General features: G+C 44.7%; 2 protein-coding genes across 5 annotated transcripts in view; one reads left to right on the plus strand and one right to left on the minus strand.

Annotated features, from left to right (window-relative positions):
- Positions 1 to 2,966: 2,966 nt before the first annotated feature.
- Positions 2,967 to 19,984, plus strand: NUP85 (nucleoporin 85). 3 transcript variants are annotated; one of them, XM_067547533.1, is made up of 19 exons: positions 2,967 to 3,052; positions 3,984 to 4,077; positions 4,780 to 4,954; positions 5,737 to 5,807; positions 6,885 to 6,928; positions 8,120 to 8,189; positions 9,254 to 9,375; positions 10,735 to 10,869; positions 11,510 to 11,632; positions 12,196 to 12,327; positions 12,779 to 12,885; positions 13,255 to 13,338; positions 14,165 to 14,230; positions 14,751 to 14,902; positions 15,004 to 15,121; positions 16,706 to 16,806; positions 18,695 to 18,846; positions 19,529 to 19,615; positions 19,709 to 19,984. In XM_067547533.1, the coding sequence occupies exons 2-19, from the start codon at positions 4,017 to 4,019 to the stop codon at positions 19,808 to 19,810; spliced, it is 1,902 nt and encodes a 633-aa protein (XP_067403634.1). In that variant the 5' UTR covers positions 2,967 to 3,052; positions 3,984 to 4,016; the 3' UTR covers positions 19,811 to 19,984. The 3 variants fall into 3 exon arrangements, with proteins under 3 accessions (XP_067403634.1, XP_067403633.1, XP_067403636.1); XM_067547532.1 differs by having other exon boundaries at positions 2,996 to 3,291; XM_067547535.1 differs by lacking the exon at positions 2,967 to 3,052 and adding an exon at positions 3,569 to 3,587.
- Positions 19,985 to 20,307: 323 nt separating this feature from the next.
- Positions 20,308 to 24,132, minus strand: part of GGA3 (golgi associated, gamma adaptin ear containing, ARF binding protein 3) — a 28,422-nt gene continuing 24,597 nt past the window's right edge. For both annotated transcript variants that reach the window (XM_067547530.1, XM_067547531.1), the window contains one exon: positions 20,308 to 22,781. In XM_067547530.1, coding sequence (XP_067403631.1) covers positions 22,671 to 22,781 — 111 coding nt within the window. In that variant the 3' untranslated portion in view covers positions 20,308 to 22,670. The remainder of the gene's footprint in view (positions 22,782 to 24,132) is intronic.

The following is a 24,132-nucleotide window of genomic DNA, read 5'->3' on the forward strand; positions in this document are numbered from 1 at the left end:
TGTCCCCTCCTTTCTCTGTCACTATGAAAACACAACCATCCTCCTTGTTATTCAGGCCAGTAACTTTGGAGAGGGGAGAGAAATGCATTTTTATCTCCTTCACTATACCTTGACCCACACATCCAGTCTGTACCTAAATCTTGCTGCTGCTTCTTCCATAACATTTCTGGTATCCTTTCTGTTCACATAGCTGACTCTTATTCAGGCCCTTGTCTCCAAACTTGATTCCTCCTTTCCAGCCTCCTCAAAGCCCACATCACCCCATTTCTGTCCCTATAGAACACAGTTGCTAAGATCATCTCCCTGACTGTGGGGCCCCTCCCCCTATTCCACTGCATAAGATCAAGCTTTCTGTTCTCATCATCCAAACCATTCACATCTCTGCCTCTCTCTATTACCTGCCCTTCTGCTCTGGCAATGCTGCCTCAAACTGCTCTGTTTGTTTATCCTACAAACATTTTTGCACCTTCTTCTTACCACCTCCTAGCCATGGAAGAATTTGCCTGAACTGTGATACCAGTGGCACTTATTCTGGTGTACCAGCTGAATCTGCTCTTGAGAGTTAATAAATGATGTGAACTTGATACTACAAATCATTAGAAATATCACATGGTCATATTCTCTTTAGATTTCTTGTTTAGTGCTCATGAATGACAAACAATTTTTAAAAACCCAGGACATTCATAGAAAAAAAATGTTAAAAGAGTTAAACTTGAGAGAACATATCAGAAGTTTAAGGGTAAAATATATCAGAAGGATGCTATAACTGTCCCAAAATCAAGTGTTATAAACTCCAGAAATCCACCTGGTGGATGCTCGAGTGCTTCGGCTGCAATGAGCTGTGAGCCAGGCAAACTGCTGAGGGGTCAGGAAGTCCAGGCTCTTTTGGAGCCTCACCAGATGGGCTGCAGAGAAGCCAGGTGGGTGAGCTCGCAGGAAGCCAATCTCGTTTTTCTGTGGGAACCTTTAATGAGTTCTGTCAGAACTTCAGTGAAATTGAATTGTGTCCATGGAACATTTTGTTTTTGATGAATCAGCAAATTCTGATGAAAAGATGTTTCCTCGGAATTTTTCCAAACAGCTGTTAAGGTGTGGAAATACACGGTTAAAGCACTCAAACAACCTTATTTCTGCCCTCTACTGACACCATAGAGAAACATTCTAAAGTGTCATTAAAAATCAGTTTAATCTAATCTGGCACCACAAACAAATACCTTAATCATAATTGTAGTTATTGCATGATGTCACTACAAGACAGAGTTACGTTTGTTCATTTCCACACATGGATTGTTTAAAAGTTAAACCCTCTCATTTCACAAAAGGCCATATATATTACTGTCACATGCCCTTTACAAATATGTGCTGTGTACAATCATATGGCTCAACTGCATAGAGTAGAAAATACATTATATGCACTATTGCTGCTCCATGCCTTCATCATTCATAATCAGACCGCCCCAAAACCGTACGAGATTGGCTTAGAAAGTATGAGATTTAAAAACTAATAAATCACTTTGTTTTTCAACAAACTTCCAATTTTTCAGGAGACAAGCTTTTTTGCTTTCAGGTTCCTTGGCTAAGCAAGTGGTGAGTTCCAGAAAGGGTTCTTTGTTGGCTAAGTTTCCAGGTGGCTTGAAAAGCTTCCAAGTCCCAATAAGCAAGCTGAAGTTTCATGCTGACCTTACAACTCCCTGGTTTGGCTTAGGTGAGCATGGAGGACAGGACCAGCACCCTCTGGTCCTGGCCAGTTAGTGCATGAAAGGCATGGCCCCTTTGGCTATCCAAGGGAACTTAGAGAAGTTCAGTCTCAAGGGGAGGATAGGAGGAGAAGAATCTAAAATTCCATGCTAACCTCATGATCCCAAGTCAGCCTGGTGAGGTAAATGCAGGCTAGTAATATTTCAAAGCACCCAGCCATCTGCTGTCCCATTTTTTTGCCATCATTTGAAAGCACCAGAGACTGCAGGTGTGTAAAAAGTTTGAGCCTCCCCCTAAGTAAAATTTAAACAATAAAGATCACAAAGGGGAACGCATATACCAGCTCAAGGTCCTCTGGTGGCAGGGGACGGATGGATGCACTCTCCTGCTGAACTCACACACAGACTCTGATACCCATTTGTGTGCAGAATGGGCCACCAGCAGCAAGGCCTGGATGGAACAGGGCAGGTGACCCTCTTCTAATTTACTCCATCCACCCCAGCTATGCAGCTGGAGGCAAGGGGCGACCAGCAGAGGGGGTTTCCTCCAGCCCCGTTGCACTAGTGGGTGCAATGAGCTTCCCTTCCCCAAGTGCAACATGCTGCTTCCTTTGACCGAACATGCCACCATCACACCGCCCGGGCCCAAAGGGATGGAGTACCCCCGGGAACCAGCAGCACGCCAGTGAGATCCTCTTACACCCTGTGTCCTGTCCGTGCCTAGGGTCGCCGCCTGACAATGCCCAGGCCAGGGCAGGCTGCAAAAGGAGAGCAGCTTCTCCCAGCCCTGGTGGGTGACACCAAAGTCAGATTTCCTTCCCGACTAGTCCCCAGCCAGCGCCAGCGCCAGCGCCACCCCCCCCCCGCGGGAGCACAGCGACACCACCAGGGGATCCCGCGCCGTCCCGGGGGCAGGGAACGACGGGCGCAGGGGCTTCCCACCGGCACATGCGGGCGCCCGACAGCCACAGGCCGGGCAACACCACCACGCGCGCAGCTGAGCTGCCCGGCCAGCGCCAGGGAAGGACAACTCGCGGCCTGGCCCCGGGACAACTCGCGGATCCCAAAGCAGCCCCAGCCGCTGACCCAGGCAGCGCGTGAGCTAACCAAAGCCACCCAACCCCCTGCTCCGTCCCGCTCCTCTCGGGGTCCTTCCAGAGCCCGTCGCAGCCACCGGGCTGCCCTGGGAAGCGCCTGCCCCCAAATTTAACATTCAAGAAAGACCCCCCCCCAAAGGGCGGATTTATTCCCCGCTTTCCAACACACACTCTTCGCCATCCCGTCCCAGGGAGCTGATTGAGAGGCGCAGCTGCAGCACTGTGGGCCCGGAGCAGTGGAGTGCTACAGGCATCGCGGTAGGCAGCCCCGAACCGGGACCTACACGGCGCCGGCCCGCCCCGGCGCGGGGACTGGGCTGTGGGTTCCCCCTCCTCCCTCGCTCTGTCTAGTCTGTGGAGTCTGGGCGCGCGCGGCGCAGCCGATCTGGTGCGGCGGGAGGGGGGCGGAGCTGGTTCTCTTCCGCTGCCTGTCCCCGGCCCGGCCCGGCCCGGCCGCTGCTGACATGGAGGAGCTGGACGTGGAGCCGCCGCTCACTGTACGGCAGAGCGATTGTGGGGGGAGGCTGCACAGCCCCTGCCAGGGGCCCTGGGGAGGGTGCAAGTGGGGGTGGGGGTGTGAGGGAACCCCTGGGGTAGAGGGAGCGGCGGTGGGGGGCAGGGAGCTGTAGTGTCTCGCTGCAGCTTTTCGCCCTCGTGCCTGTGCCTCGCTGCCCGTCTCCCTTCCCTAGCAGGAACGAGCCCCCCCCCCCCCCTCTGCGCAAAAGGTGCGCTGACGACCCTAGCACCCCGCGGCGCTCTTCTGCGGGAGATCCCGACCTGCTTTACAAGGGAGGTTGGTGTCATTATCCCCGTTTTACAGATGGGAAAACTGAGGGCATGTCTCTGCTGCATCTGGGAGCCAGCCTCACCGCCCCTAGTAGACAGACTGTGCTAGTGGGGCTTGCAAAACATGGCTGTGTAAGATGTCGCTTTTACCTTGTGGCTCAGGTTGGAGCTGCTGCTCTCAAGCCAACTCTCCTGCCCCCAGGCTTGAGAGCCTGAGCTGCAATGCCTTTGTAGCTATTTTTAGCACGCTAGTGCAGACCCACTGCCACAAGCCTGTAGGCACAAACTGGGAGGCTCACTCTCAGATGCAGGGGAGACGTACCCTAAAAGGGAAAAAGGAAGAATCCAGTCTCCTGGAGAGCAGCAGCGCGCTTGACAATCCCACTCTCTTATTTCCTAACAGCTGATTCCTGGGGTGGACTCCAACAGGAGGCACATGTGTTTTGACTGGGGACCTGGAGAGATGCTGGTGTGTGAAACTTTGTTCGCAAAAGAAGGTGGATAATTTTTCTTTCATTCTTGAGTGTTTATCTTGGTTCATTTTACTGAATACTAATGCAGAGCTAACAGTGGTGTTGCCAACCTCAGGTATTCAGAAATTGTAAATTACACTCCAAATACATTGGCTTAAAAATGAGATATTGGAAAATAAACTTGGGGTTCTTTTTATTTGCCTTTCCAAGAGTTTGGGATCCACCCAGATCATGTTCTTTCAAGTTTTATTCTGTAGCATGAGAGCTAGAAACTTATTGGGCAGTCATTTGACTCCAGAAGTTGAGGCTTCAAGAACACCACCAAGTGGTGTGAGAGTTGGCAATATTAAACAGCTAAGAGCTTGATGAAGAATTCAGTCCCATTAATGTTTATAAAACATAGGTGATCAGATTTAGGAATTAATATATTGAAGAGATTTGCATTTTCATTATCACACACAAATTACTAGGATTTATTTATTTATTGGAATTGAGTTTTCTAGTGTTTGATATTTTATCCAGTAGTCCTGTGCCTCTTGCACTATTTTTGTGCTGACTCTTAGACTTCTTACCAAATAAATTCCGGGTTAGTATTTTAAGAACCATTACTCTAGGCTTTAACATTTGAAATCCAGAAGTATATTATTATCCCATAGGGCTGAGATGGATTATCTGCATTAGATGCTGCAGAGCAGTAGCATTCATTTGTTATTTTATGCTTTCCAGGCTTCATTTCAGGACATGCAGAGAAAGGGCCAGGCTGCCCCAACATTTTCATTGTTCGTAAAGATCAAGATGTGTACTCTCAGATCTTACGCAAACTTTTCAATGAATCCCATGGGATCTTCATTGGGCTCCAGAAGAGTGAGGAGGAACTGGCTGGGAAGTCAAGGAAAGCACAGTGAGTAAACAGAAATGCTAGATAGTTTTGAAACAAAAAGAGAACACTTTAGCTTCTCTGTCACCCACAATTCAGTGAGATTGTTCTGTGCTACTTAATAGTGGAGGGTGAAGGCAGATTGGGAAGGGTTCCCTCGGATCTGTTTCCCAAATGGTGTGGTGTCTGTGCATCTCTTTAGGTTGGTAAGCTTGAAGTTACTGAAGGTACAGTTCATACAGACCATACCTGTTGTTCATTGATTGAATTTATCAAAGAACATACCTTATCTTGATTGTTCCCTTTATTGGTGCCCAGTCTCCTTCACTGCCGATACTGCCTCATCTGTAGACATGAGGGCAGGAGAGCAACTCCCTATGACTGGTGTGTTTGCCATTTATAGATTATCTTGTTAGGAGGCCAGGCAAGGTGATATAAGAATAATAATAACGCTGTCCCGGAAAGGACCACTATATTGCTTCCCTTCCTGCCTCAAATATATAAATCTATATCCAGTGAGGGAGATAATGAAACTGAAATTCTCTCAGCTTCTGATCCTCAGTAATATTGTGTAACTAATTTTTCCAGTATCAGTTTTACAAAATTAGGCCCCAGTCCCGCAAATCATTCAGTGCAGACAGATCTCTGTGCCTATGTGGAGCCCCAGTGATTTCAACTGGATTCTTCAGAGTGCAGAAGAGGTCTGCTCTGCAGAGAAACTTGCAGGATCAGGGCCCTACTAGCCTGTAGGCACCAGGCTAATAATAAATAAATCTCTCTAAACAAGGTCTTTGTATTCTTGGCAGATTGGTTCGAGTGAGTAAAAACTACCGTTCAGTCATAAGAGCTTGTATGGAGGACATGCACCAGGTGGCTAGTAAGTTCTTCTCCATTTAAGAAAAAACAGACAGTATTTGAGACCATAAACAAAACTTTTGCAATTGTAATTTGTTATAACTGCTGTAAAAGTGTTTTCAGATTTCAGTAACCGTTGAGATTGCAGTTCACCCCCTAGCTGCCATGTCAGTTTGCAAAAAGTTTTTCCCTAGGTTTACATTACTTTTTAATTGAATTTGCAGAATTAACTCTTGCACTGACTTTAATTCTTATTCTTTTTAATTTATTTCTCTGATCTTTGATTCCTTCCTTGATCTTTTCAGCTGCTTCACAAGCCTGATGTTTTGCTTTTTTACCCTACTTTTATTTCTGCTGCTTTTCATTTCTCAAGATACTTCGTAATCTCCCACTCCCAACTGCCTCAAACAATCATTCTTATTGTCCCTCTTAGCATACCAGGCTTCTGATTAGAGTATTTATTTGTCACTCCATTAATTTGGGGTTCCCTTTCATCTTCTCTGCTGAGAAAAGCTGCTTCTAACTCTTAAAGAGTCAGAAGAGTAGTTAACCATATTGGATCATTATTACAAGTGTAACATCCCTGTTTTGTCATCACTTTTAGGCAGAGTCTGATGATGGTGCCAATCCTTGTTCTGTTTAGTCAATAGGCTTTTCTTGCATGTGGCACTCCTAGTTATAACTTTGCTCTTTTCCTTACCTCTACTCCTCCTCTTGTACCATTGAGCATCATATGTCATATATGTAGTAATGACATTTAGCAGGGCAGTTACCACAAACAATCAATGTTGAAATACAGACCAGCAAGCAAAATTGCTTCCAGATATAACATCATGTGAATTTATCATCTTTTCACAGAGCTCTCAGAATGATACTATGCATTTATCACACTTATAAAAGATCAGAACTTATACAAAATTAATAAAAAATGCTAAGCAAAAACCTAGGAGCTTTTAAAAGTCTATGATAACGAGACTGGAGAATGACCAAACATATCACTGAATCCAAACGTGAAACAGACTCATTTCTGAGCAGTGTCACCAGAGGGCTGGAAAAATATTTTTGGGATGTTTTGACTTCTTTCTCTCTCTTCTCTCAGTTTCTACCCGGGACCCTGAGCTGCACTGCCAGCACAGCACTCAGGTAATTTACAAATATTGTATTGTGAAATCTAGTCACAACTGAAAAAAACTATTGTCAGCAAATTCACCAGGCAAATGCGTTGTGACAGTGATAGGTTCCAAATCTGTTTCATTGGTCTTTGCATTGGTGATATAGGCAGCAGTATGTTGCTTATGTTACAAGAGACACAAGTTGTAGGAGTTATCTGAGAGCTCTGGGTGCTCTGACATTATCTATATACACATCCAATTTTGTAGACCTCAGACACACTCACCTTCTAACAAAATCCAACCATGATCTAATACCCTAGCCCCTCTTAGATCCTGCCTGTCTGATATCTCACCCCAAAAAAGCTGATGGGTCTTATAGTGAGCCCTCAAATAGTGCATTTGAAGCAATAATGGAACAATCTTCCAGGAAGAGTAAAGATTACCAGCTGTGACATTATCTTGTCAGCAACATTAACGTTGAGGTATTGGCCTTTTCTTTCTGTCACAGCTTTTCTTTGGCTATGTTCAGGCTGGCGGCAGCAAAATCGCCGCCGCCGGATCGATCTTTCTTGATAGATTGAGTGGTCAGTGAGACCTACCCAATCGATCAGGAAGTCGACTGAGTAAGTCCACCCCCTCAAGCAGCGTAGCGCTGAGCCGACGGGAATGCTGTTCCCGTCGGCTCAGCACAGTGAGAACAGCATGCAGAAGGGAAGCAGAGCAGTCGATGTCAGTTAAGCAAACTACTCTGTGTAGTTTGCGTAACTCCCATCGACTGCCACCAAATCGTGCGGTAAGTGTGAACCAGCCCTTTGGATTATTAATTCAGATCTACGTTATCTTTAGAGAACCAAAATAAACATTGTATCTTTTAGTTGAGGTCTCAAGATTTCTGAGCTTTAATGTCAGAAAGAATTCCTGCACTGTCTTAGTGTTGACCACAGATGGGAGACATTTTTTCTATTTTAATTTACAAGCAGCTTTGGAACTTTCTAAATCAAATATATGACACACTGTCTCATTTTGCTACTGATCTTCTCTGAAATGTTAGTAAAACACTTCTGTCCAAAAAAGTAAACTTAACAGATGAGTGGATAAAGAGGAAAGTCACTATTTGACAGCTGATCCTGACCATGTTGTGGTTCAAATGTCTTTCTTTGGTTGCTATGTTAGGAAACACAAGTGATTATTGTATACGAAATCTATACCTGTTGTTCCTCAGGTCTGTATTCTGTCTGCAATGGAGCTGATCTGGAACTTGTGTGAGATCCTTTTTGTTGAAGTAGCACCAGGTGAGCATTGGAGTATACTGAGGTTAAAATAGAAATGCTTTCTGTTTGCGTATGTATTTGTTTAGAAATGTATAAAGTGCCCATCAGAACATATCTTGGCATGTCTCCAAAAACCATACTATTATTGCCAGAAAGTGGCAACAAACCCTGCCCCTAATGCTTCCTGGTCTCATACATTGTCTTTTATATCTTGCACTGTGCCCTAAATAGACCTCTTTCCCTTATGTTCCAGTTTTCTCCTTCCTATGTACTACAGTGGAGCTGGAGTTGGCTCAGAACTGTGGATATCAAACAGATTTTTTTTTCTCAGGTTGTTGAATTTCAAGCATAAATGACCTCTAAGTACAAAATATTATTAAATTTGTAAGCATCAACTACATATAAATGCTAAGTATCACTTATATTAAGGGCCAAATTCTTTGGTGCAACTCCATTGACTTCAGAGTGTGTTCACTGACATCAATTGAATTACACCAGTACAGAATTTGGCCTAGGATTTCAATCCAAGTTGCTTTTTAGGCAGTCATAATATGTCAACATGCTGCCTATTCAATCACATACTCCAGATGAGAGGTTCTTAAACTGGACCATTTGATGGTGGTTTGTTGAGAGCAAATGAGTTACCTGGTGCTAGCTTTCCTCCTTATTTTCAGCAAAGAGAAAACAGATCAGAGAGGAAAATGAAGAGCAAAACTACATGCATTATGTGGGCAATATAAGACTTATGATAGTTATTATCTTGTTGTTTCTTATCACAGGCACTTCAAAAAGCAATGTTGTTACCTAGCAACCTTAATTAAGTTTGTTTTGTCTCTGTGTCACGGAGCAAAATAGAAAAAGGAGCAGATCTCCTTTCAGTTTGTAAAATTCTGAGTTTGTTTATTGGAAGCTGTGCTTCCATGGCCTTGTGTGGATTGAGGTTGGCAGATACAAATCCTATGAATGAGCTGGAAGACTAGGTAGACTTGTCCTCTGCTTTTGCCTGTGGGAAATATATTATGAAACTAATAATGTTAGAATCTTAACACAAGGATCTGATGGAGAGATGTATTTTCTGCTTACAGCTGGTCATCTCCTGCTTCACCTCCTCGATTGGGTTCGTCTTCATGTGTGTGACGTAGACAGCATGGTCCGTGAAGTTCTGAGTAGTGAAAATCCATCAAAACATAAAGACTTCTGGAATGCCGTGAGTAAATAAATTTGCGTTCTGTCCCTCAAAGGAGTTTATACATTTGCATGTGTGCTGTGCCCCTCCTTCCTTACAAGTGGCTTTGGTACAGTAGATTGCATCTCAGAAACTGACATTTGCCAGAACTGCTAATATCTGCATGGAAGGATTCCTGGATGAAGCATGAAGATTGTTACACCCTCACCCACAGAGAGGATTTCAGATCAAAATAGAGGTCAGGGCCAGCACAGTATAGGGAGATGTCATATGGCCACCCCACCTGGGGCACGCTCCTGGCATGACAGATCCATTCATAAAAGAAACAGTCTCTCTGTGTCTGATTCAAAAGCCCACCTCTAGGCATAATTAATTCCTGTACATATACAATAGTCTACAGAATCTTCATTATAAAATCATTCTCCCTGAAATTCCAGTGTACACAGCAGTGTACACAGCGGTTTTTTATGCCCCTTCCTGGTACATCATTTCCAGCTCACCCTCTTGAGTGAGAGTCCATCTCTAGTCTTCTCTCAGTCTTTTCACCCTTGTTCCAGAGCTTCACTTTCCAGGCTATTCATCTGAGAATTCCCAGAGTCACCTCTCTCCCATGACACTTGATTGATAGCCCCAAGTCAGGTTTCTGGGAGTACTCCCAGCAGTGTTTCACACATGCAGGCCTCCCTGCCTGTGAGTTCTACCCCAGCTCAAGGAATGTTCCTCCAGGACCAACCCCTTGTTCTGGGCTTGGTTTCCCACAGTCCTCCACTCAGGTCTTCCCATCGTGTTTCACTCACCCTGGCCTCCATGCCCGTGAGTCCTGCCCTTGCTCCTGGGATCCAACCTCCAGCATCAACTTCTTATTTTTGGTTTGGTTTCTCCTAATGAAGACTGGTTCTTCCACTGGTTCCTTTGCATGAACTGTCCTGTAACTCAGCCGGGGTTCCCCAGCTTTAGCCAGTCCTCACCAACAACGTGCTTCACCTTGAGTTCTTCCCACTGGCTCTCTAGACCAGCTCTCCTCTGCTACTCCTGTTTCTGTCTGGATCTTGTCTTTCCTCCCCAGGCCCTTTTCCTGAATGACTCTTCCACTGTTCCTCTCCCTCCATTTATATGACTCAGGTGCCCTTAAAACCAATTGGGAAGCAGCTGAGGAGTCATGGACTCTCCGCCCTCTTAAAGGGGCCATTCACCTGTGGCAGGGGGCTTGGGCTGTGTGAGCATTTGAGTGAACAGGATCTGTAGTTTAAGCACTTCTAGTTCCTCTAGCTTTCCTAAGCCAAAACTCCGTTAAAATTCACCTGTGATCTGATTCTGTATAAAGGTGGTTTCTGAGTGTTACTTCTGCTTGGTGCTCACGGACTGTGGTGTTTTTTGCAGGTGGACATCTTTGTGCTGCAGGGCCGGATGGATGATGCACGGCACTTACTCTCTAAGGAAGCCAGTGCCAACCCTACGTCAGTGGGCATGTGCAAAATTCTGGATGACCTGATGAAGAAGATGCCCATTCTTAGTGTACGCATCTGTTGTCTTACACAGTTCCAGTGGGAAATCATGCATGCAGTAGTCTGTAGTGGGGGTGGCATTTGTTGTCCAGTCTGTGTCAGCTCTCCTGTGGGCCACTATATCATAACATCCTGGCCTATTGATCACTAAAATGTCTCAATTTGGATGCCTTCTGGCAGTAACGTTCATGTTCTACAACAACCAAAAGACCCATCTGCAGGGAGCAGAGCATGTTATGTTAAAAGGCAGCATGGCCTTGATGGTGATTCCTGTTCTGACTCAACACTGTGAAGGGAGGTACATTTTCCTGTTCTTCAGGTTGTTCCTATTGACAGCTCTTATACAGCTTCCCAGAGAACTTCATCCGCACATCTCCATCTCTGCACATGCTGCAGTGGTCTTTTCGTGGCAAAAAGGTGGCAGATGCTGCATTGCGGTCCCCTGTGGGTTCCTGTAAACTCTGTCCCTTTGTTAAAAGATAAGATGACGACAAAGCTTCAAAAGCTGTTTGGTGGCAGCATACATCATAATTCTTGCCGGGGGCTAGTGTTTGGTTTTGCATCATGAAAGGCTTGTTTGAGAATCGCACTAAATGACAATTGTAGAGATGATCATTTCTTTATCATGTGCACGTATCTTCCATGTTCAGCTTGGCAACACCCAGACACTGACTGAGATGGAACTGAAATGGCAGCATTGGCATGAAGAATGTCAGCGGTACCTCCAGGATGGGACCTTTGCTTCTAATCCCCACATGGAGTCCATCTGCAAGGTGTGTTGTGGCTGGGAAAGGAGGTGGTTATGGGCACAGATTTGAAGGCACCCGTAGCCATCCTTTGGGGATTGGGAGTGCTACTTTGGGGACACAGGCAATGTTGGTATGCTACGTGGTCTGCTGGTTAAGGCAGGAAATTTAGAGTGTTGGACTCTGAGACTTTTTGGCAAATTGCTTCCCCTCAGTTCACCTATCCGTAAGGCAGGCAGTAATGCTGGTTATAGAACTGAGCTCACAGGCAGGTTTTGAAGCCTTATCAGCTGTTTGTGAAACACTTTGAAGTTCTTTGCTGAAATCTGCTATCATAAGTGCAAAGTTGTTACCATCAGCTCAGACTGTTCCCTCAATACAATGTTTTGGTCAATGGCATGCCCAAGAGATGCTGTACTTTTCATCTTAGTTATTTGGTTTTCATTAAGTTGTTGGTGACTGCATGTCCTGTTAGCAGTGGGAGTGATGTCTAGAGAATCAGAGCTAAGGGATTAAAAGGAAGGAAACTAGTAATGAAGATGTGAATCTTTGAGGGCTTACGGAAGCTTTTTTTTTTTTTTTCTTGCTAGATCCTGCTGGGCGATGAGAGTGCCATACTGGAGAAGAAGGAGCTCATGACTACTTGGTACCACTTTCTGGTGACCCGACTTGTGTACTCCCATCCAACTGTGAAGCCAGTGGAACTTCGCTTCTATGCACAGGTGAGTCTGGAGTTACTGCATTCAAAACCACATTGGGAGGGCTGAAACTTTATAGGGTCCAGATAACTCTGTGATTTTCCTGCAGAGTTTGAAAGTGGATCAGCAACCTACAGGGGGTTCCAAACATGTGCCATGAGTGAAAAATTTGCAGCTGACCAGGAGTTTTCAGTGTGTCATAGAACTGGTTCAGTTTCTGCTTGAATAGGGCAAACTGCAAATACCTGTGCTAATTTCTTTACCTCGTAGTGTTGAATCTTTTTCTAGGGAAATGGAGGTGAATCCTGTTTGACCTTATCAATCCATTTTTTATTTTTTTTTGTTTATCTCCCCTCTCCCCCAGTTTGTTTCCCAAAATGGTTTAGATAAGGCTGATGCAGCCAAATCTCTTCTCCTGCACTGTCCCTGTGGCCCTTTGCATTGAACGTGTCTTGTCTTTTTGGGGCTTCCACAGTCTAGCCTGGACCTGTTCCTAGGAGGAGAGAGCAGTGCTGAGCCTCTAGACAGCATCTTAATGGCAGCCTTTGAGTTCGAGATCCATCAAGTGATTAAAGAATGCAGGTTGAGTTTTAGTAAAACTTTGACTTTTTGGTTATATAGCACTGTTTCTGTGCCCTTGGTCCAGCAGGAAGCTGGGATCTCTTACGTATTCGGGAGAGGAGTCTGTCTGCATGTGGATATATGTACGCACAATAAGGATTGAGCCTTTCTGATCAGCCTTTTAAAGACTTTGGCAAGAACACGTAAGGCAGACAGCAGTTGAAAAGACCATTCCATTTGGTCTGTGATCTTAGAGTGTCACTCATCTGCAAGCCTGCTGGGTTAGGGCATGTATTGCTTCTATGACCATCAAGAGACGTCTTCAGAAAACACAACGAGTCACTTGTCAGTTACAGGCTATTTTTTTCCTTTGCTTTTTTGCAAATGCAGCATCGCCCTGAGCAACTGGTGGTTTGTGGCTCATCTGACTGACCTGTTGGATCATTGCAAACTCCTACAGTCTCACAATCTGTAGTAAGTGCCTCTTTGTATTGTTTACTCAGTGTGTCCAGAGGCCACAGATAGGAACCAAGGGGTGGTGATAGAAAGATAGTGTGGTATTTTCATGAAGAACCACATATCAGAGATTCAGAAAGAGGGGCTGTTCTGTATATTGCAGTGAAACCCTGTGGAATAAAAAGGAAAATCCAGGTGCTGCAAGAAGTGATGTGCTGGAAAGAATGCCAACCTGCCACATCCCTGAGTCAATACTGAACCAGCACCTAAGAGTGATGTTAGGGTCTGCTATGCTGATGGCAGTGAAGTTTTTCTAGATGAAGTATAACTGACTGACTGGTTATTAGAGATCCTGTGACACATTTTGAATGAAGTAGGAGTATTAATCCTCTTGCATTTGCTAAATTTAAATTTGACTTATTGAATTCTACCTAAATTCCTCTTGCAGTTTTAGTTGACTAAAGCCTCTTCTAAATTATTAGCTGCAGAGTTCTATTAAACAGCTGCTATGTCCCTCCCAAGAGGTGACTGATTTTCAGTGGAGTTTGTAACCCACCCTGAGATTCTCTGGGATGAAATGTACTGTGTAAATGAAAAGCATTTAACAATGGCTTCAGCAGTGTCTTTCCATTGAGCTACAACCTTGTAGCTGTTAATGGGGGTGTACTGAAGGATCCCCCTTTAGAAAAATCCTTGATGTGCATGGGATGTAGAAAAATGGACTTTTTTAGGGACTTCTTAAAAAAAACTTGTAGACTGGACTGTGTGAGACACTTAATAAAACAGGTAATGGCAAAGTAGTCTGAGCATATGTTATGATTAAAATGTTGCTTTTCTGTTTCAGTTTCGGATCCAATATGCGTGAATTCCTCCTGTTGGAGTATGCTTCAGGGCTTTTTTCCCATCACAGGTAGCAACCCCTTCCCTGCTTTCACATACCAGGCTACCACTGGGCAACAGAAGAGAAACCTTCATGTTAATGATGTGAAAGGCAGGACAATTAAGTGGCTCCTGTTATGGGAAGGGATATTGATCATGCTATTTGACAAAGCTTTTGGACTTCTGCTAGAACCATGAGTTAAAGCAGGAAGTGATCTTTGATTCCCACAAGACCCTATACCGTATTGTTAGTGCTTTGTCTTTTCTAGTTATAAATGTCACAAGTAAAACATGTTATTCCTGCAGTCTCAAGTGCGCAGAGCAGCTGGTGCGGGTGGGTGTGTTCCAGAGCGGCCATGATAGGCATCAGTACTAGATTAAAAAATAAAAGCCAATTTAAGTCTCAAAGATGAGTGACCTAACCAGGGAGTCTCCTACAGTGTGTTACTGTTCTTAATCCCGACTCAGATCCCTCTTGTGGCTAAAATAAAGAGCTTAATTGAGAGTTCCTCCTGAGAAGGAACATTTGACCTCTCTCCCTTCTTCTGTAGCCTGTGGCAGCTGGGGGTTGATTATTTTGATCATTGTCCAGAGTATGGCAGAGTTTACCTGGAGCTTCATATCGAACGAATCCCTCTCAACACAGAGCAAAAAGCCCTCAAGGTGCTGAGGATCTGTGAGCAGAGACAGATGTATGAACAAGGTGACTGATTCTTCATGAAATTTAATTCCCTTATAGTGACCTGGGTGTAACTATTAAAAACTGATTCTCCATTTCTCTCTTCTCCCCACTTCACCCTAAAGTTCGTAGCATTTGTAAAATCATGGCCATGAAAGCTGTGCGGAACAATCGCTTAGGCTCAGCGCTGTCCTGGAGCATCCGAGCCAAGGATGCAGCATTTGCTACACTCATATCAGACAGGTAGGTCTTTGTTACTCTCTAAACTGAAGCTAACCCTTTAGAGACATTGCATTAATGGTGGGGGTAGGGAAGGACTGTCCTGAGAAGGCTCTTCTGAAGGATAACTGAGATAATCTCTCTTAGAACAGAACCTCCCTCCCCTTCGGACAAACTAGTGCAGCATCTATGCTAGTGAATTAAATCCTTGACTCTTCAGAGACAAACGATTGTGCAATACTTGCAACATCCTCCTTTCCTAGCCATTTCCCTTTTCTTTAGCGCTCCCCCTCACCTTCTCAATCCCGAGAGACCAAGAATAGGGAGATAAACCAGCCTACAGATCAACTTAATCTTAGGTAGCAGAGGAAGTTAACCTTATTTCACAGAGATCCTAGTTTTGAACTGAATAAACTGTTCAGTTCTTAATCCTGTGAGCGGTGAGGGGGTTCTAAAGGAGAAGGAGGAATGCTCTATTAGTTAGAGCACAGGCCTGTGAGAAAGGAGATCTGGTTTCTATTTCTGACTTGCTATAAGCTTCCTGTGTGCTCTTTGACAAGTCATATCAAATATCTGTGCCTCATTTTTTATAGCACTGGGGGGAACAGGGCAAGTACCTGTGTCTCAGTTAGGATTAGATTGTAACTTTGAGATCCTTGGGTAGAAGATGCTCTAGAACTGTGGTTCCCAAACTTTTTTCTAAGGCAACCCACCAATTGGATTTTGTCTTTTTTGTGTGACCCACCATTACATATATGCACCCTCTGCCCTGGCATTGCAGTCCTAATCACAGGCGGCTGGGCCCCACCTGAGTGGCACTGCAATCCTCCGTGCCAGGTCACAGTGTCCCAGAGCTGGGCCCTGCCCCATGGGACAGGAGCTGCACTGTGGGGTGACTGCAGGGTGGGCTTGGTCTCCGACCTACACTCCCTAGGCTTCCCGCCACATGGGGCTAGAAGTATGTTTGCCTAGCACCCTGTGACCCATCTAGAACCTACCCAAAACCCACTTGTTTGGAAAACACTGCTATAGAGTGCCAGGTCTTATTCTTGAACATTTGAGGTTGAGTAACGTGAGAAAGGGTTGCTATTTTTTCTTGGTTTAGGAATGGGTGGGACTTATATTTACTTGAACAGAATGTGGAAGAGAACCAGCACAGGAAGCAGACACTTAAAGGCAGCAGCATAACAAAAGGCTCGAATGGAAAAACTTTTAGGACTCATTTGCCCCTGGTGCTCATCAACTCTTCTGTGCAGGAGAAAAACAAAGCCTTTGTTATGATCTCAGAGCTGTTTATGCACTAGTTTGCATCAGACCTGCTTGCTGGGCTGCTATTCTTCCACCTTGGCTTTTAAAAACAAAACCTGATGACCTCAAATATCCTGAACCACCACCACCACACTAAAGGGGGTAGAGAGGAGTGTATTAAACATGCACACTAATATCTGAATGGACCCCACTTCCATGGAATGGCTTTGGCTTTTTGGGAGGGTAATTTAAAACAGAATGAAGTTGGGTAATAAAGCTTCTGTGAAGAGAGTGGGAAGCATAGGCTGAACCTGGTGGACACAGTCTCCTCTGACCTCCATATGTGCCATTTCCCCCTAGATTCCTGCAGGATTATTGTGAGAGGGGCAGCTTCTCAGACCTGGACCTTATCGATAACTTGGGCCCTTCTATGCTGCTCAGTGATCGGCTGACGTTTCTTGGTGAGAATCTGCAACCATGTCTCTGGAGCTGCTACTGGTTCTCTCCATTCTCCCTTTACATTCTGAGTCCATTACAGATGCCACTGGGAGAGCAAATTACTATAGGTGGTTTGGGATGTCGCTGTCTGGCTGCTGGCAGACTGTTTCACCTCAGACTGCATTGACAGAAGGTCTGTGATGTTCCACAGCAGTTTGTGCAGGGCAGTCTAGGGCCAGGCCCCCACATGGGATGGGGGGAAGGGTACACTTTACCAGAGGCCCTGGGGGGCCCAGCTCAGGCTGCAACCCCCATTACCATGAGGAAAAAATGACTTACAAAAAACAACTGCAGCTAATTTTCAGTGAAGTGTGCATAGCCCTACAGATTTTTTGCACAGTGACTGTGGCAGAAGCTGAAAGAAGTTTCAGCAAGCTAGCACTCATCAAAAACTGCAGGCGTTCTACAATGGGGCACGAATGGTTAAGCCACCTAGCTATCTTGTCTATTCAGTGTGAACTTGCAAGAGAAATTGACTATGGGGGGCTAATTAATGATTTTGCAATGAAAAAGGCCAGAAAAATAAAACTTTAAAGTTAATTGGCCTAATTATAAAATGTTTGCAGTCACATTGGTTCATTAGAATAAAAAAAATCAAGACATTGATAGGATATAATCCCTTTATAATGACCAAAAAGTTCCAAATTGTCAGCAAACTTGTAGGACTCTCCAGCTGGGTGTTATGTTAAACAAAAATAGCAAAGGGGGGGAGGGGACATTTTTCAGAAATGTAGAATATGTAACAGTAATTTCAGAATTCAAATTTTTCATGGCTCATGAGATTGTATGTGTGGGACTGTGGGAGGGGCCCATGTTACAAATTTGTACTGGGCCTGAAAAAATTATGCTTGGGCCCTGTCTAGGGCTGTGGGATTTATAAATCTAAACTAAAATCTAACTAAATAAGTTTTAAGTTTTCCCAGCTGTTGCCCTGTCTAGTGGGCTTTCTGGGAGGAGTTCGTGACCAGAATTTGGAAAACATACAGGGATTTTCCTACGTCTACACAAAGGCAACCCCCTTTCACTTGTTATCTTGCCCATGTGGTATCCAAAGTGCATCTCTGCAGCTCCATTTGTTCAGCATGGCAATTCCAAGCTCACAGTGAGGACTTGACCCCACATAGGAACTATGGGGTTGGCCCTCTGCCAAACACCACCAGAATGGCTCCATCTGCTTCCTTTGCATATGTACAACTTCTTTCCCCTGGTGGCTCCAAATCTTTGTCTGTGGTAACCTCTCCGTCTTTGGATGAAATCCCTTCCCTCCTCAATTAACCATTTCACTTCCTAGGTGTCATCCTAACCAGTTTCTGGGGATTCAGAGACTTCCAGGTTAACAAACAGCTACATTTCCAATATAACAATCAGAAAAAGAAAAGCTTTACAGAAAGCCTGTCACACCTTGTTACTTTCTAAAGCTAGTACGCAGGGCAGAGGCCCTCTTCTTCCCTTTCAGGCCACCTTTAAATTATATGGTGACTGGCAGAATGTGTTTGATTTAAAACTATTCTCTGAGCTATTCTGAAAGATACTGCTCCCACACTCACTGAACTGCCCTGAATAAAATTGGGGTGAAGTCCTGGAAGCAGGTTCAAGTGGTAAATAGCAGAAAAGGAGTTTTCCTTCTCTCCTCACCCCGTATTTATTAAGCTATTTTGATGTATAGGAAGCACAAGACTCCAACTTCTCTCCTTAGCCCAGGCCTGCCAAGGGGCCCAATCCCCCTCCCATATAAGTATTTCCACAGACTTCATAGAGGCCAATCCTGATACTTAGTTTTTTGTAACCAAGGCATGGGCTCTTCTGACAATAGCTAACATGTTTTATCCCCCTCCCCCACCACACACACAGGGAAGTACCGAGAATTCCATCGGCTGTATGGTGAGACGCGGTTCTCTGAAGCTGCCAAGCTGCTCCTGATGCTGATGACTGCTCGTATTGCTCCGTGTTCCTTCTGGATGACCCTGCTGATTGATGCTCTTCCCCTCCTGGAGCAGAAAGAGGTGAATGTGTGGTTCCGATACAACACCACAACCATACTTGTTGACCCAAGGACACCCCCTTTTTTTTTGTGTCTGTGTGTACACCTGAATGGAACTAGGTGTACAGCACACAAATCTGACAAGGTATCTCAAAACACCCTCTACCCATCCCTCCTGGCTCGGACAAAGTACACCAGCGATTCTCCATGCTTCTCAAGCAAATGAGTTACATTTGGCTGTTCAAGAAATGTGTGGCCATGTGAAAGTCATGTCCAGGGGTAGCCTGGAGGCTGTAGAGGCACTTAAAACAATCTCTCAGGTATACCATGTGCAATCCTTCTGTTTACAATAGGATTGCAGGTGATGGGGGATAGGGGTGTAAATCAGCACTAAAATTCAGCCCTCTTTTCAAAATAGCAGGTTCAATGTACGGTTAAGGATTTAGGCTCACCACAGGCTTGCCCAGTTGCTTTTGATGCTTGAATGTGGGATTTTCCAGGGTGCATCCTTCTGGCTTAAGATCCAGCCAGAAAATTACAGCCTCACAAGTGCAAGTCCCCTGACTTACCAGGTGTTGTGTGGTCCAAATGGAATCATAGGCGTGCAGAAGCATTCTCCTCTTGTTGACCTATCCCTGCAGAGTTGTTCATTCTGGTCCCCTAGGTAAGTGGTTAATGTTTTACGCAAAGTCTCTTTCCCACAGGTAATATTTTCAGCAGAGCAGACATACGAACTGATGCGCTGCTTAGAAGACCTGACAGCTGGAAAGACAGACAACCAGAAACTCCAGGTAATCCTGGTCTGAGATCAGTTGGATAATGATGCTATGGGGATGGTACGGGAAAGGGGAAGCAAGTCTCCCTAAAACTATTCTTGTTTCTAGGGTGATGACATTGAGACCACCAAGGTGGAAATTCTGAGACTCGCTCTTGCACGAAACCTTGCCCGAGCCATTGTCAAAGAGGGCACATTGGAAGGATCATGAGAATGGGCTACTGAAGTAACTCTGTGGCATACTGTATATAAAACCAGCTGCTTTTCTAAATAAATGTCTTGTTTTGCATATTTCTAGCTCATTGTTCTTCTGCCAGTGTTGCTTGTCTTCTCTAAATGTTGTTGCAAATGAGACCGTGAGCATGTAGGAAGTTTCCTCCCATTCCCCATTCCTTTAGCAATAAACAGCCCCGACATTCATTCTATGCCCTTGGATTCCTATGAAGGGTTTGGTTGCAACAAGTCAGTTTGCAGTGGGATGCTTGCCAATGTTACCTATGTGGTTAGTCAGGTCACTAAACAAATGTAACATTTGCCTCTGTTACCATTTCAGTTGTGTCATCTCCTATAGCTCGAACTGAATTTCTGCCTTTCAAACCAAACTGCTTTATTGTAGCTGACACCACCACCTCTTGCTTAGTGGATTGTCTCGTGGCTTCCACAAAACAGCAACCTACTCCCCAATTGGTCATGAAAGGTCACACACAGAGCAAAGTAGGGAAAAGTTTATTTAACATGCAGCAAAACAAATGTATTGCATACATATTTACAGTACAGTTGCTCAGTATGTAGCTGCAATCTCAACCTATGAACAAGTAACATTCATAAATAGTTTAATTTCCAAAGCTGTACAATACATTTCCACGCAGTGAGACTATGGTATCTTTCCCTTTGACTATACAGCATGGGCATTGCAGTGCCATTAACCAGGAGGATGAAGCCATGCTGCAGAAAGCACTTGTGCTCTTCTGATTTCCTCAAAGTCACAGTGAGAGTCACTTGTAGGCATCTAAAGCAGTGAAACCTGCTCCCTAACAATACGCTACAGCACCTGGGCAGACTTAAATGATCTAAGCAAAGCCCCTAGATGTATTGTCTACAATGCCAGTGAGACCCATGTTAGAAGGAGAAAGAACTTTCCTTGCTTTCCGCCTCTTTCCATCAGTTTAAGAACACAGCTGCTGCTTTCTTTCAGCAGCCGAGAACATCTTCCACTCACTTAAAGACAACTGAAAAGCCCACTGTGTTGGTCCTGAGCCCCAAACCAGCCTTTGCACTTAGCAAGCTGAGTTTGGATTTTTACGGCTACACTACCTTACAATGTCTAGTGCCCCCTTTGTGTCAGGGCAATGGGTCTGAGTCTGCTGTGTCTTTCACTTCTCGGGGGTCTTATTTCTCAATACTCTGAAGAAAAACAGATAGAGCCACAGTGGAAAGCATAAAATGACCAGAAAGAATTATGAGCTCTACTTACAGGAATGGGTTTTATAACCTCCACTAAAGCCAGCAGCACTTCCTCATTTTAGCTTTCGTCCTATCATAGACTGCAGTATTTTCATGTCGTACTGAGTCTGTGGACAGTCAGCCTGACCCCTCCCTTCACCGTTTAAGAGCTGTTGTTTGACCGTAGGAGCACTGCTAGAAATACTTAGTCTAGTGTAGTTAGTTTCCATACAGCTAGCCCATATGCGGTCTTCACAGGAGTGTAAGGTTACAGATTTAAAACAGGAAAAGATGCTTCATTAAAACAATTTTGCTAAAAGGTCTCTGACGGATTGTTTAAATTTGAAATTAAGAGTGGGGGGAGGGACTGCTGGAATCAAACTTTCAGTGTATTGAACTAAGTCTCCTAATTAGTGGAGAGAGAGGGATCACTTGTCTGAGCCCCATGATTTAAAATACAGTGGATTTCCAGCAGAGCAGGGTTTTCCCCTTGTAGAGACAATTGCACTTAGCCACTTAATACTGGGAACAAATAAAACAGGGTAATAAACCCAGAATGTGCACCATCACAGCCCAGTGGATCCTGCCTTCCCTTCATCAATCTGCTCACTTATAATTATATGTCCTATAACTCTATTATTTACATCTTGTATTCCTAAGTCTTTTCAAGAGAACACAGTATTCAACGATAATACTGCCTGCAGGAGGGGAATTAGAGGCATCTCTCCAAACCCCTGGTCTCAGTCTCTGCACCTGATTAGTGGTTGCACTGAGACTGTTGCGCTGTAGTTGTCATCCTGTGCGACCCAGCTTGATCAAGGACAACTGAAGCCTTTTGACCCTGTTGGTTTTACCTCATTACTCACATTTCCTCTCCCCCATACCAGGGAATGTGATGAAGGTAGAAAAATCAGTACAGCCATGTAAGTACAAACGTTAGCACCAGCTGCCTGGAAGAGAGAGAGTGCAGAGGCAGCTGGAAGTATAAAATAAAAGGTAGCAAACTAAAGAGAGAGTCACACAATGTGCATTTACCATCTGAATTGGCAGCACTGGCTTCGGCTGACTGTTGGGGAGAAAAACGGAAGGGGCTGTGAAGTGTCATTTGACTGTAAAAAGCCCTCCCATCTTGGAGCCAGTGGTTACTGCACGACATGCATAGCAGGTTCAGCTCTGGCATCGAGGAGGTAAAAGCCTTAGACCAGGCACAGACGTTAGGGTTCTGCACTGAGGAAACTCAGGATAGCATCATTACCCAACTCTGGACAACAGCAAAGGGAGTAAGCCGACCAATCCCCTTCTGGCTACAGGTCTCCCTTCCAGAACACCGTCATTTCAAGTTTAAAGTGGAAGATTAACCCAGATTCATCCAAGGCCAAGATAAAGCAGCCAGCAAAGACTCTCACTGGCTGCCACTCAGTTTATTCTTGGCAATAAATGCCCCTGGACCACTTCATCCCGAGGTAAAACATTCCGGACTAAAGCTACAAGCAGAGTGGTCAGGACATGTAAACGAAGCTAAACATCACCAGTGGATAGCATGTGTGCCCCTTCCACGTCACATTCATTCCAGTCCCTTTGGGATCCCTGCCTGGTCCTGTCATGGAGACTGTGGCAGTCTCGCTGGGTCATAGATTCCCCCATTGCTCTACTGGGGGAAACTGATCCACTTCCCCAACCTCTGTGCTGGGTTGGTGTCCCAAAGTGAAAGTCAGTCTGTATCTCAGCCTCACCTTCTCCTGCAAGGAAGAATTAAAACAAGATATTAAAATAGCAGCCTCCCATGGAGCAGGAAGGCCATGGAACTAGAAGTAGCAGGAGAACCATGGCAGTGCTCCCATATGACACACTCCACTGTAATAACATTTTAGAGCCCACAGCGGCTGTCTGGACACACCATATGTGGGAAGGGGCCAGCATATGTTAATGGAGCATTTCTGGACACTTACTAAGGCTGATTTATTGATTCTTTAGTTTGTAAATATGAGAGGCCCATCTCTTGGAGTGAAACAGCAGGAGAAAAGCACTTACAATGCAATACAGATTCATTGTATACACTGACCAGCATTTGCAGTTCAGCTGCTTCCCAGTGATCCTACTAAACACATGCTTTAGTACTGCTAGAAAAGTATGAAGTCTCAAAACTAAGCAATACACTGCAGAATGTAGAGGAAGGATAAAACCTGACAAATTCATATTCCTTAGAATGACTAGGGGGAACTGAAATCTGCATTCCCCTGGCTACACAGCTTTTCTACATGTTCCACAAAGTGTAAGTTTCTATAAAGAAATCCAACAAAACCCCATGATCTTTGTACCGTGGGATCTTAACACTTTTTAGCTGAGGCTGTAAATGCCACTTTTACTATAATCTTCAAAAATAGTAGCAGATGTCTAGGTTATCTGAATAATTAAAAGAATACTTGAATTCAGGCTCTGAACCTAGAATCCTAGCAATGTAGGGCTGAAAGAGAGCGCAAGAGGTCATCAAATCCAGCCCCCTGCACTGACGCAGGACCAAGTAAACCTAGGCCATCCCTGACAGATGTTTTTTCAACCTGTTCTTAAAAGTAAGCCTCCACTGATGAGGATTTCACAACCTCCCTTAGAAGCCTATTCCAAGACTTAACTACCCTTTTAGAAAGTTTTCTCTAATATCTGACCTAAATCTCTTTTACTGCAGATTAAGCCCATTGCTTTTTGCTTCCTAAGTGTAGTACTTTGCACTTGTCTTTATTAAATTTCATCTTGTTCATTTCAGACCAATTCTCTAATTTTTCAAGGTCATTTTGAATTCTAATCCTGTCCTCCAAACTGCTGGCAACCCCTCCCAGTTTGGTGTCGTATGCAAATTTTATAAGCATACTCTCCATTCCATTATCCAAGTCATTAACGAAAATATTGATTAGTACCAGACCCAGGACTGACCCCTGTTGTATCCCATTAGCCTTCCCAGTTTGACAGCGAACCATTTGAGTATAGTCTTTCAGTCAGTTGTGCACCCACTTTACAGTAATTTAATTTAGACCACATTACTCGAGTTTTCTCATGAGAATGTCATGTGGAACTGTGTCCAAAGCCTTACTAAAA

The sequence above is a fragment of the Emydura macquarii genome, unplaced genomic scaffold (assembly GCF_026122565.2).
Source record: "Emydura macquarii macquarii isolate MOO-44397 ecotype Brisbane River unplaced genomic scaffold, CSIRO-AGI_Emac_v2 contig_1230, whole genome shotgun sequence".
Taxonomy (NCBI): Eukaryota; Metazoa; Chordata; order Testudines; family Chelidae; genus Emydura; species Emydura macquarii.